The 13062-nt window shown below is 42.0% G+C and overlaps 1 protein-coding gene across 2 annotated transcripts in view; it reads left to right on the top strand.

Annotated features, from left to right (window-relative positions):
* REV3L (REV3 like, DNA directed polymerase zeta catalytic subunit) overlaps window positions 1-13062 on the top strand; it is a 1079635-nt gene that overhangs the window by 456912 nt on the left and 609661 nt on the right. For both annotated transcript variants that reach the window (XM_085612140.1, XM_085612139.1), the window contains exon 7: window positions 11444-11548. In XM_085612140.1, coding sequence (XP_085468266.1) covers window positions 11444-11548 — 105 coding nt within the window. The remainder of the gene's footprint in view (window positions 1-11443; window positions 11549-13062) is intronic.

The following is a 13062-nucleotide window of genomic DNA, read 5'->3' as shown; positions in this document are numbered from 1 at the left end:
TGAGCTTATTAAAGTATGGGTCATTCAGCTCATACATGTACTTCCCTAGAATGAAGCCTCTTTGGTCCTGGTGTATTAACCATTAGCCACCCTACTTAATCTCTTAGGTATGATATTGGAAGAGATCTAGTCAGGATCAAAATAGGCCTATATGACTCACATTTCTTAGGGGATTTATTGGGTTTTAAAATTATATTAACGGGTTATTAATTCCATGAAGTTGGTATTGGGGCTTCCTCTAAGAGAATAGAATTAAATAATCTTTCCCATATTGGGATGATATTTTTACAAAGCTTCACATATAATTCATTAATTATACCATCCAGGCCTGGTGCTTTGCCCACCTTGGATTTCTTAATCTCCTCTCTAATTTCTTCCCCCTTTATTTCTTGATTTAAGTATGTAAACTGGTCTTTACTCTGTCTTGAGATCTTTCTATTTGCTAGCTAGCTCTTTATATCCATTCCTTCCACTGCATCCCCTCTATAAAGGTCCTGATAAAAGTCTAAGATGACTTGTTCAAATTTGTCGTCATTCACCTCCACGGTATTTAGCTTCTCATTTACAATCTCCTCTCTATTGCTCTTTGCGCTGTCCTGCCTAGCCTTCCATGCTAGCAATTGTCCATACCTTCTGCCAGTTTCAAACTGCCTCAACTTACTTACTTCCAACCTCTTGCAACTTTTTCTTTTATTCAGAGTTTAATACTTTGTTGAAGGGTCTTTAAAGTTTCCCTAACCTTAGTTTTTCTTTCTCATCTACTTGGCCTTTTCAGGGACCTTTCTACCTGATCTAACTCCTGCTCTAACTTCCTTTAGGCCTCGTTTTCTATTCTCCTCCTATAGAGTAATGTTACTTATGTTTCCTCTTACTTAGGCCTTATATGCAGCCTAAACTATATTTACTGGCGCTGACCTTCTGTAATTACGCCAAAAACTGTGCTGTTCTGAAATGCCCTTGCAGCCACCACCGTAGACTAAAACAGAATACACCCCCACCCAAAAATATTCCCTCGCCTAATTTCGTTCTGTAGCATTTTTCTTCATTCGTGCAGTACAGGCCTCCACTTTGCTGCGCTCACTGAAGTTCACCATTTTAATTATCCACATGATTCTCAACATGGCTGGGAACTTCATCTGTAATTTAGCACCCAATTACGGGTGGCCCCCCTCCCCAAGCTTTATTAGGACCTGGAGACCCCATCCCCAAGCCCTTGAAAAAAACATAAGGAGAGAAGGGCTGCATGTTCCCCTCTCCCCTCCACAAGCCCTATTATGCCCTTGGGACACCATCCCCAGGGCCTTTTTTTCAATCAGGTGGGGCCATGTGGATCGTTGTATTTTTTGCCGTTTTTGTTTTCTTTTGTGGCACCACGGGTCATTCTGTCCCCCATGGGTTCTAGAGGGTCAGGGTATCCATACCCTACCCCCTTATAATATTTTTAGTTTTTTCCCAACTTCAGGACAGGGGACTAAGTCCCCAAGATCTAGATTCCTGCCAAATGTGGAGTAATTCCATTCAGTAGTTTTTCGCTGTAGCCCTGCATCAAGAATTCCATGGAACATTTATTTATATTTTGCGTTTTGGCGACCCCCTTTTTTCTTGGACCCGCTTGACCGATCACCCTGAAACTTGCCATGCACAAACTAGTTAAAATGTAGCACCTTTTTTGAAAGTTTCATGGAGATTCGTCAAACTGTGCCAAAGTTATTAGCAGCACAAGAAATACTTTTCCTATGGAACAGCAGACCTAACTGTAACCACCTAGCTGCAACCGCCACTAGGTTATGGTTTTATATATATATATATAGACTGCCGAAATGCGTCCCTCTGTTTATGTATCCAGAGGAACCAAGACAATAAATGGGAGAACCCCCACGACGACGAGTGCCTGATTCTTAATCATATCAGATTGGGAAACATATTTCTTTCATTTTTAGCGCTATGTTGTGTGCACCACCAGCGATCTGGCAGCACGCCAGTAAAACCGCAACTACTTGTTTGGATATATATATATATCAAAGGTTTCAGGGGCGTTCTAGTTAGCTGGACATTTCCCTCGTACAAAGCCCTAAAATTCCCCCGTTATAGTTAGTTCAGCTAACTATAACTCGCGCCCCCGCAATGCACTGCTGATGACGTCACATATTACATCACTCATGACATGGTCAATGACATCACTGATGACATCTCCAATTACATCACTGATGACGTCGTCCAGTGACTGTGTGTTTCTGTAAAGTTTAAATATGTTTTATATATTTATAGTGAAAGGCCTGTGGAAGAATGAGTGGGTGTATAAGTGTGTGAATGGATGATTTTCTAGGTGCGTAACTGACTCTATAAGTGAGTCTTTAAATGTATCTTACTGTAGACTAGTGACTAAACTGTGTGAATGTCTGTATGTGTCTGTGTGTTGGTGTATAAGTGGCTGCATGGTTTTGTGAATAGCAATATGAGTGTCTATATGGGTTATTGATTGGTTGTCTGAGTATCATTATGGGTGCCTGAGTGTTTGTGTGGGTAGGGAATGTGTGACTCTGTGCTTAGATGTGTGAGTGGGAGATGCTATGGGTGCATGGTTTTAAGAGTGCAACTGTGGTGGACTGTATGGTTGGTTGACTGTATGTAAGGGTGTGTTAGTGATTGAATGTATATCTCAGTTGTACATGTGTCAGTAACTACATATGTGAAACGCAGTGTATGTGTGTAAGAGTATATAACTATCTATATGTGAGAGTGTGATATTGCGGGAGTGGCTGTATGGATGAGTGTGTGCTTGTATCAGTAATTGTATAAGAGCGTCAGAATTTGTTCGTATTTTTATGAGTAAGTGAACTTGAGTGTGTTTAACTGTATCGGTGAGTAAATTGGACTGTGATTATTTATTTGCATGACTGACTAGGTGTGTCAGTACCTCAATGGATGATTGGTGGTGTGTGAGTGTCTATATAGGTGTATAAATGCATATGATAGTCCTGTACGGAGTGACTGTAAGTATGAGTTACTGTACAGGTGAGTGAGTGGAGATGTATGTAGACCTAAGAGTCAATGAGTGGGTATGTAGTTATTGGTATTGGAGTATCTATGGTTTTCAAAATGGCCGTCTGAAATTTTGAGTCGGTGTATCAAAGGTTATATTAGGGTGTGAGAAGATGCATTAATTTATCACATGGATGACGTCATCAGTGACGTCATCAGTGATGTCATCAGTGATGTCGTTTGAGATGTCATCAGTGATGTCACTGACCATGTCATGAGTTATGTAATATGTGACATCATCAGCAGTGCATTGCGGGGGCGCGAGTTATAGTTAGCTGAACTAACTATAACGGGGGAATTTCTAGGGTTTTGTACGAGGGAAATGTCCTGCTAACTATAACGCCCCTGAAACGTATGTTTTTTTCAGTGAATTTCAAAGGTTTTTTAAATGCCAATTCCTAACTATAACGTGCATGAAACCTATGTTTTTTCTTTAACTTATCTCTGAAGATATCATGTTTAATGATTTTGATTGGATTTCTATATTTTTCAAATTCAGTGTCAATTTCATTAATTTTCTTTTTTTTTAAATACTTTTTTATCACCATTTTTTAAAATTATTTTTTCAATTAATTATTTTAAAAATTAAAAATAATATTTGATTTTAATGGGTTTTTCAAACATATTTTTTTATATTTTTCAAAATATTTTTTTAACTATATGTTCAAAACTTTATTTTATAAATATTTTTTATCCATGTTTTTGGATCCACGCACCCTAAGCGCACCGCTCCCGATCCCTACGTGATAGCATCCGCGCATGGTATGCGACAGGTACGTGTTTAGTGCGCGATTGCAATGCGACCGGTACGCGACTCCCAGCCTATACGCGACACGTTCGATGTACGTAACACGACGTTTACGTGTTTCTAAAAACACTCTGTTTATACCTATGTAGTTTGGAAATCTGACCATAATCAGATATCATGTGACCTGCAAAAAAAGAGATTTGAGGGGTTCATAATATTTCCCATTTTAGCTATTGAAGGACCTCAATTATTTCAATCATTCTTCTTTGAACATCTTTGCAGACAAAACTCTGTGCTTACCTTCTATCATTCGCAAGGAATTTTTAAAACGGAAGTATGTCACTTTTTGTAACATAGTTATTGTGCAAGATACTCTTTCATATTTACAAAGAGAGGAAAAGGCACTCTGTGCACTTTTTATATTCCATGTAAATACAACCTCATCATATGCACCACTTTGTGTTGAAAGGGTTTTCTATAAGTGTTGTTGTGCATGATTGCACTTAATACTCAAAGAACAAGACACATGTCTAGATTTAGCAGAAATCATAAATCTCGATATGTGTGTGAATGCTGCACCATTCTAAAATTGGTATAGGAAAGCACAACAAGGAGAATTGTTTTAATTTCTCCACATTTTTATATCTTCAATGCATGCTGAAATGTTCAGCATACATTGTAGGAGAAAAATGCATTTTCTCATTGTTTTTGTGCAGGAAGGTGTGTCTTTCAGTGTGGAAAGTAGTCATACAACCAATGATATCTTGTTTTTTTTTTCAAATTTTTTTCCCTTGGATCCGCGTACCCAACGCGAGAGAACCCGTGCACCCAACGCGATAGGATGCGCGCACCGTGCGCGTATTCGCCGTAAAAAAAAAGGGGGGGCCCCAGGGGGTCTTTCTGGGACCCCCTAAGCACCTCTAGAGGGTCAGAGTATTTCCACTCTGCCCCCTTTATATGTTTTACACACTTATTCCCCTTGCTTCTTCAGCCTCGCCTCTACCGAGGCAGAAAATGGCCGCCAACAGTTCCTGGTTTCGAATGTAGACAGACACCCCGGCAGCCAATTAGCATTCAGCGCACGATCGGGAGGGTGCGCGCTTGGTTCGGGGAGGGTGCGCTCACAGTGCGGGTAGGGTCTGCGGATCCTCCCCGGCCATACATATATATGTGCTTTTAACTCTAATTTTCTCAGGAACTACTGAACGGATTACATCATTTAAGCAAAAGGCACGAGTCTGAACTGAGGACTACCTGTTTGCCAAATTTGGTGTCATTCCGTTCAGCGGTTTGGGCTGTAGCTGCGACAACAGATCCTATGGGAAATTGCATGGGGAAATCGCGTTTTGGGACCCCCCTTTTTTCTCGGCCCCCACTTGACGAATCACCACGAAACTTTCAGGGTAGGAGCGGAGCGGAGCTGGTCAAATGTTTGGAAAATTTTGCGAGGATTCATCAACCGGCGCCAGACTTATTGGGAATAGAATGTTGCGGATTTCCTATGGAAAATAGGTCCTAACTATAACTATCTACTGGCGTCCGCCAGTAGATAATATATATATATGTATATGTTTTTTTTGTGTGGTTCTTTTATTGTAGAAAATACAGTGGTATAAGAACCCATACTGTGAAGGGATTACATGCTTACAGATTTCATCATAATGACCACCCTCCAACCACTCTGCAGAGCTTTCAAATTGTAAGTGTTACTAGAATTATGCATCATGGAGGACCAAATTATGTAGCAAGGTTATCTAAATGATGCTGCTCAAAATGCAAATTATGCAGTACGTTCGGTCAGTATTAATTTCAGCCATGTCAGATAGATGCAACATATTGATGAAATGTGCAAATTATGTGGCAAATGCAGTATATCCATAATTATGCAAAAAATACCTCAGCCACAGAATCACCTAAATCCTTTGACCCTCAGCAGTGTCTAATGTTTCATTAACAATTTATTCAAGAAAGTGTAAGTACAGCCTAAACACTGTAATTATAATCAATGTTCATTGTTTGTTGCACTATGAAGAAAAGAGCTTTTTCAAGTTAAATAGAATAAAATAAACATGTACTATAAAAACTTCATAAAAAACAGATAACTAGTACCATGTATTATTATTATACTTATTTTATAAAGTGCATGACTTCCTAAGAAAGGTTTTCCAGTGTTGGGCTCATCTCGAAGCATAGATCCTACCAGAAACTGCCCAGGAAGAGACGAGATTGGGCAATTTAAATGAGTTGGACCAGTCAAGTTATAAGCAGTTTGCAAAAGGTAGAGAGCGTGCTGTGTTATTGGCAAAGCGTTCCAGTGCTTAGGGCCCAGAAAAGTAAAGTCTCATCCTCTTTGGCGAGATTTTCTGACTATAGGGATCAATGTCGGCTCAAGATGGCTTGAACGCAACAAACCTGTGGGTAAGTAACTAGACACTATGGATCTAAGATATTGCTGTCCAGTTTTGGATAGACATTTATGCATGTAGCATTAGGCCTTGAACATGAAGTTCAGTAGGCAGCCAATGCAGGTCAAGAAGCATACTGGCAGTAGAAGTGAATTTGGGGGAACGGAGCAGGAGTCGGGCAGCAGCACTTTGTACTATCTGAAGGTATTTGAGTAGAGCTTTTGCAACATCCAGGTAAAGTATGTTACCATAGTCAAGCCTAGAGATAACCAGAGGCTAGACTACAGTTCTATGGGCTGAGGTGGGAGGCAGATAAGAATTTTCTTTAGCCATTTCAGGATGCCAAAACAAGTGGCCACCACCCTGTTGTTCTGATGGCTCATGGTTAGTTTATCACCAAGACAGACTGGAATGAGGTTAATGAGCCATCATGAGAGTCTACTTGCTCCCCCCCCACATGGTTTGCTGGCTCTAACTCCCCTAACTCCCTTAGTTCCATTGCTCACAACGCTGCCCGGATTCTCCCCATGATCCTGTCTCCCAGCTCTACCTGCAATCCTGACCGGGCCACACATGCTGGCAAGGGTCACCTGCTCTCCATCCCCTCCTCCCCTAGCCCACACATCCCTCTAAGCACGCAGTTCCATTTTCCAGAATCCCTTGCCCCGGGGCTCATTCACTCACCACCGGCCCCTCCTGTCCCTTCCCCCACTAACTATGCTCAGCCACAGGGTCCCAGGGTCCTAGCCTCACCTCCCCAATCACACACCTCATTGGAAGACAGACTTAACGAGATTGCACTCTGCCTTCAGCAGCTTAAGGCTGATATTCGTAGCCTATCACACATCACTGAGGTTCTATCAGTTGATTCCAGATTAAGCCGCTCCCTCATGACCAATCTCCATCTACTTTTGCGCCCTTACTGCGGTTGTACCAGACACCTTTCCCTCCCATATCCTAAGCGAAACACATCCCACTCCACCCACACACCCCATAGTTGGGCCTCCGCGCCGCACCCGAATGACCCCTCTCGCCCTCCCAGATGTGGATCCTCCCTGTCTGAGAGTGATATTCAATCTTTCCTTCTTTCCTATGATCTGCCACTTCCTTCCACCCCACCTAACGCGCATCTAATTGAATCAATCCCCACTGATCCCTTCAGGGAACCTAAGCTAAATACTAGAACTTTAAACATGAACAACCTCACGATAGTCAACCCCACGCTTCCTCCATCAACGGACACCCCCGTTGGCCTCAAATTTGTGCTCCTAAACTGCAGATCGGCTGTTAAACACGCGTCGGACATTGCCGATCTCATCCTTGTCCAAGATCTTGACCTTTTATTGCTGACGGAAACTTGGCTAAATGGCTCAGCCGCCCCTATCCTGGACCTTTTAATACCTTCTACCTTTGATGTCATTAGGTTGGATAGAACTAGAGGTCAAGGGGGGAGGCATTGCATGCCTACATCCTAGTAATCTAACTGTGAAAGTCATTCATGCCGACCTCTTGCTGTCTTGTGAATATCTATGCATTGAAGTCACTGGGGCAACAATCACACGTGCAAACTGCATACGTTATACCACCCCCCTCGTGACAACCTTCCCTTCACAGAACAGATCATGGATATTATTGCATCTAACGCGGATTTCCAGGGCACTCAGATCTTCCTGGGAGACTTCAACCTCCATTGGAATGATATGAACGATGTGATTTTCAACAGCCTCAAATCCTTCCTACTTGACTTAACCCTTACCCAATTATGTGACACCCATACGCATAACAAAGGAGCCACACTAGATCTGGTCATTGGTAAGCCCAATTCTCTCCTCCTAGAGTCGATCCTTCCATGTGACTGGACGGACCACTACTGCATCACCTTCCTCGTCCTTGAATCGTTAAGAGCAAGCAGATCCCAACCTAAGAACCCAAAACAGTTGAAAAGATGTTTAAGGAACATCAACTCACAAGACTTGACGTTGCTCTGTGATAGCATCTTGCCACCCCCTCTGAACATGTCGGATGTCCATGACCTGACGGCCCACTACAACCACGCAATGCTTAATGTTCTTGACTCAGTAGCACCACTTCAGCTTAAACGAGTGTCCTCTAAATGCTCCAAACCGTGGTTCAATGATAGTCTTAATGCTGAAAAAAGAAATCTTAGACTTGCAGAAAGGAAATGGCGATCGCATCCCTCCCTTGAACATCTTTGTCACTTGAGATCCTTGCGAAGCTCTTACAATAAATGCATCAGATGCTCGAATGCCACCTTCTTCACAACTCAACTAGATCCTAACCTCTCCTCTCAGGGTCAAGGGACACTCCTGAACTGCGAAACATTCGCTGTTTTCTTCACTGATAAGTCTACTAAGATTGAGATGAAATTAATCTATAACGTTTCTTTAACCTTTTTTTTCAGTGAAATCTTTCCCTCGTATCGATTTTGCCATTTGTCTATGAGTTTTGTTTACACTGTTTTCTTCTTGAATAGCACGGGGCAATGGTTTTACCCACCATAGCCATTGGTTCCCATTCCCTGTGAGTGATGACATTTGTCTGATCATGTGCAATTGTGCTTAATAACAAATACGAATCAGTGCGAGGTCCAGGGCTGCCAGGCAAATCCTTTTCGTTTTTCAGTTTTTTTCCCTTTAACTCGCACACTCATTTCTTTCCTTCTTCTCTGTTTATTATCTTTTTTAGATCATGCTACAGCTCCTAAGATGGATCTTAATGAAATGAAATGAAATGGGCCACTCATTTCATCTGCAGTGCCCCACAAGGCCACCACATTTAATTCAGGAAACCATCTTGGAATGGGATATGATCCATAATGTAGCATTCCAACATTTCAAACTGTTGAGGTACCTGCAGGGCGTTGGTATGCTAATCTCTGCTGAGATGCCAGGAGGGGGGATACTTAGTCATGGTATGTTAACCCCTGCAGGACTAGGAGCACAGACACCTACCTGTCTGCCAAGGTGGGGTGCATATTCCTAGTATGTCATGAGGGATACTGGAAACATGGTGTCTCATGCCATGGGCAACAGTGTATTGGTAGGGTTGTGGGGCTCTGACAGCTTCTTATGCACAGTGGTTAGGTTTTGTTGGGGTTCTCAAATTCCTATGTAGGGTTCACCAATACCTACCAATGCCTGTGAAGCCCTATGGACAGCACAAGTCTCTTTCCCTAGCCATTATTCCATTTCATCCACCACTTGAAGCAGCTGGTTTGCAATCAATCCTTTGGTGATTACTATGCCATCTGTCAGCCCCCTCTTACCTGCAAGACCTTACTCGTGGAAAACAGGCAGGTGGCTGGTGAAATGCTGTCCATCAGCGAGTGGCATAAAATCTTGATAGTCCTCTTTGTCACACCACATGAACCTGTCACCCTCGCTATGACCTACACCAGCCTTAATCCTAACCATTAATCTAGTTACCTCCACCGCATGAAGCAGATCTACAGTTAATAATTTAATGAATACTATGTCTCACTACTGTGCACACCTGTGCAGCTTGATCCATAAGGTGCCTTCCATTGATGAGTGTCTTCAGATCTTCATTTTCTGGTCTTTGTGTCACCCCCAGTCACCCACCCCTCCCCCAACCCTGAAAATATAATTCACCCCCATTTCTTGCTATGCATTCCGGCTCCCTGGCATCGGCAGATCATGAGGTCCCTCAAGACTGCAAGAAAAACAAAGCATGCTGCATGCTCAAAGTTTGTGATAATGGCAGAAGCCATGATCCTCCTCTTTTTGTCTATTACTCAGCTTCCAAGCTTTCTTCCACGCCCCTGCAGACCAGCTGGGGACTCTTGGGGACGAAAGATTAAAAAGAAAGAGACACCACACTACAGCTCTATTGACTGGTCTTCTTTTTCTTGCTGACAGTATGATAACAGACCGGAAAGTCCAGTCCTCAGCAAAGACACGATGCAAAAAAATGGCATCTTTTAATTATTTATCATTATGTTTGCCCATCCAAAAGCAACTACATGACAACAAGAAACAACCATTTATTGTAACTCGCTGGATATTTTTGAAAGGTATACTGAAGGGCTTAGGCAGTATCATTCATATTCAAAGTTGTAGGTGGTGTGGCATGTGTGCATCATGCCCGTGTGAATCTTACCTGCTTTCGAGAGAAATTAAGTCAGAATCCAGGTCTAGTCACTCCTGGACTGTCAGTAAGTGTCACTGGTGCAGTATTTAAAGCATAGCAGCCCTTCAGATGGTCCCTGGTAGTGGCTGAGACTGTCCACCATCGAGAATTGTCTTCTCAAGATGGTTAGTGCCTAGTATGTCCTTATCTCTTTGCTGAGACAGCATCTGCCAGTATCCTTTTCACTAAATCTCATAAAATCACACACAGCACATCATTATACTCAACGTAAAATTCTTTTCGCTCTCCTACACAAAACAGCCGGCTGCGTTTTAAGATTGTAGAGGTGTTTTGTGGTGTGCAAGAAGTACCACTAAAACATTTGAGTATGTATAATTAACTGAGCTGTAGTGCTAATTCTATTCAAGTTGTGCCACAATTTGGTTATGCTAGAGTTTTTTTCTAAATTCTGTGGTTGATATTTAATTTTTTAAACATCATAAACTACACATTACTGTACTCTAATTTCTGTGGTCAGTAACCACATACCACACTGGGCAAAAAGCAGAAACTGGGGAAGATAAATCTTTTTTTTCTCTCGCTCTCTCTCTCGCGCCTGTTGCAGTTTTAAAAATGGGTTTAGCATCCAATGAAATGTTTTAGTATGGAAAATAATTAGATTAAAAAACACCCAAAAAAACTTTTTACGTCCGGCCCGAAGATGACTTTAACGTTCTCGCTGTTTTCCGAGATTTAAAAAAATGAATACATGAAATACATACATAGAGGGGGTTTGCAGCAGCCCTCCTCGTTTGTTGGTTTGTTCAACTGTAAATTACATTTTGTTTAGCTTACCACACACAGCATACAGTATGGCGTAATGGCTCGGCTCACTTCAGCCATTCTCTCTCCTGCACTGTGAGTGAGTGTGTGCTTCTGTGCAAATTTTTGTTTGCACTTTCTTTGCAAACATATGTCCACCATCTTTAGACTGTGCCTTTTTTTTACTTTCAATCTTCTCATTTTGTTTGCTTCCCCCAAAAAAAATCTGCTCATGTTCTATAACTGAACTATGCTATTGACTGTTATTGTGGAAGAGAAATGTTGATTTTACACCTTTACTGGTGATTCTCTACAGCTCACATAGGAAGAAACCCTGGTTTGCAAGCTATATGGGAAGATGAAAAACAACGGCATCGAGACAAAAATGAATCTTCTCAGATAAGCCCACCAGATTCGCAAGGTAAACTAAAAAGCATTATATCTTATTACGCAGCGTTATATTGCTTCACTTACTATAAGATGCCTAACCATAGTTCCAAATCTAGATTTGTGTCCGTATGATTTGCAAAGATTTCCACCTAACCTTTGAAGAAAGAAAGGAGTTTATTTAGAACATATTAATACACTTGTCTTAAATCTACAGTTGTCCAGTACACTACCGTCAGCTATTTGTTTCTTCAACTTCATGCATTTTTGTCCAGCCTTTTGCTCCATTTCACACATCATGTAAAGCGTGTCGTGGCCTGAATAAGCCCATAGCTTTATTTTAGTTTCTATGGAAATCCTATTTTCAGCTGCTGTCCAGCAGAGGGTTCATGAAACCCCCGCTTTCGCAGCTACATCAAGGGTGGCGTATTATATGCACATTTTTATTTGCAACTTGGCAGGTAAAAGTAGGTCATAATTAACGCTAAAAGGAAGAGAAAGGTGTTGATGGAAAGGGGATAGTGGGATGCACGGATGAGTGGATTTATCAGTGGATGAAAGGGGGGGTGGGTTAAATAAAGTGTGGATCAGTGGGTGAAAGAATTGGTGGGTAAAAGCATGTGCGGGAAAAGGGTGTTTGCATGAATGGATGGATCGGTGGTTGAAATGATGGACAGGTGAAAGGATGGGTGGATGGGTGGGTTGAAAGGGTGGGTTGGTTAAAGGATGAATGGATGGGTGGGTGAAGGGATGGGTAAGTGAAAGGATGGGTGAATAAAGGATTTATGGATTGGCGAAATGATGGATAAGGGGTGAACGGATATGTGGATGAAAGGATTAGTGTGTTGACGGGATGGGTGGGTGAAAGGATAGATGGGTGACAGAATGGATGAGTGGATGGGCGAGTAAAAGGATGGATGGATGGATGGGTGAAAGGACGGGTAGATGGGTGAAAGGATGGATTGATGTGTGGGTAAAAGGATGGGTGAATGAGGATGAATGGGATGGATGGATGGTTGGGTGAAAGGATGGATAAGAGCATGAAAGCATGGGTGGGTGAAAGGATGAATGGATGCACGGATGGCTGAGTGAAAGGATGGATAGTGGGTGAAAGGGTGGGTGGGGAAAAGGATGGTTAGATTAGTGGGAGGAAGGGTTGGTAAATGAGTGTGTGAAAGAATGGGTGGATGAGTGAGCTAAAACGGGAGGATGAGCAGGTGAGAGGATGTGTAGGTGAAAGAATAGCATAGTAAATCTGAGTGGATAAATGGATGGAAGAGTAAATTAGGGAAATCTGAAAGGATGGATGTGTTGGGAAAGGATGGCAGAGTAAATGGAACTCTGAGGACAGATGAATAAATAATTCAAAGAATCCGTTGATGGATGAAAGGCTTTATTGCTGAATGGGTGATCAAATGATGGATGCATGCACAGAAGATAGATGTGTGAACTGATGGAATGACAAATGGAATGGTGAAAAATTGAATGTTAAAGCATGAATGATGACAGAATGTAAAGGTGTAATAGTGGATATCAGCAGGTGGATGA

Source organism: Triturus cristatus, chromosome 6, assembly GCF_964204655.1.
Source record: "Triturus cristatus chromosome 6, aTriCri1.1, whole genome shotgun sequence".
NCBI classification, from domain to species: Eukaryota; Metazoa; Chordata; class Amphibia; order Caudata; family Salamandridae; genus Triturus; species Triturus cristatus.
Note: the sequence above shows the minus strand (reverse complement) of the source record. Positions and strands in the feature narration are given on the sequence as shown.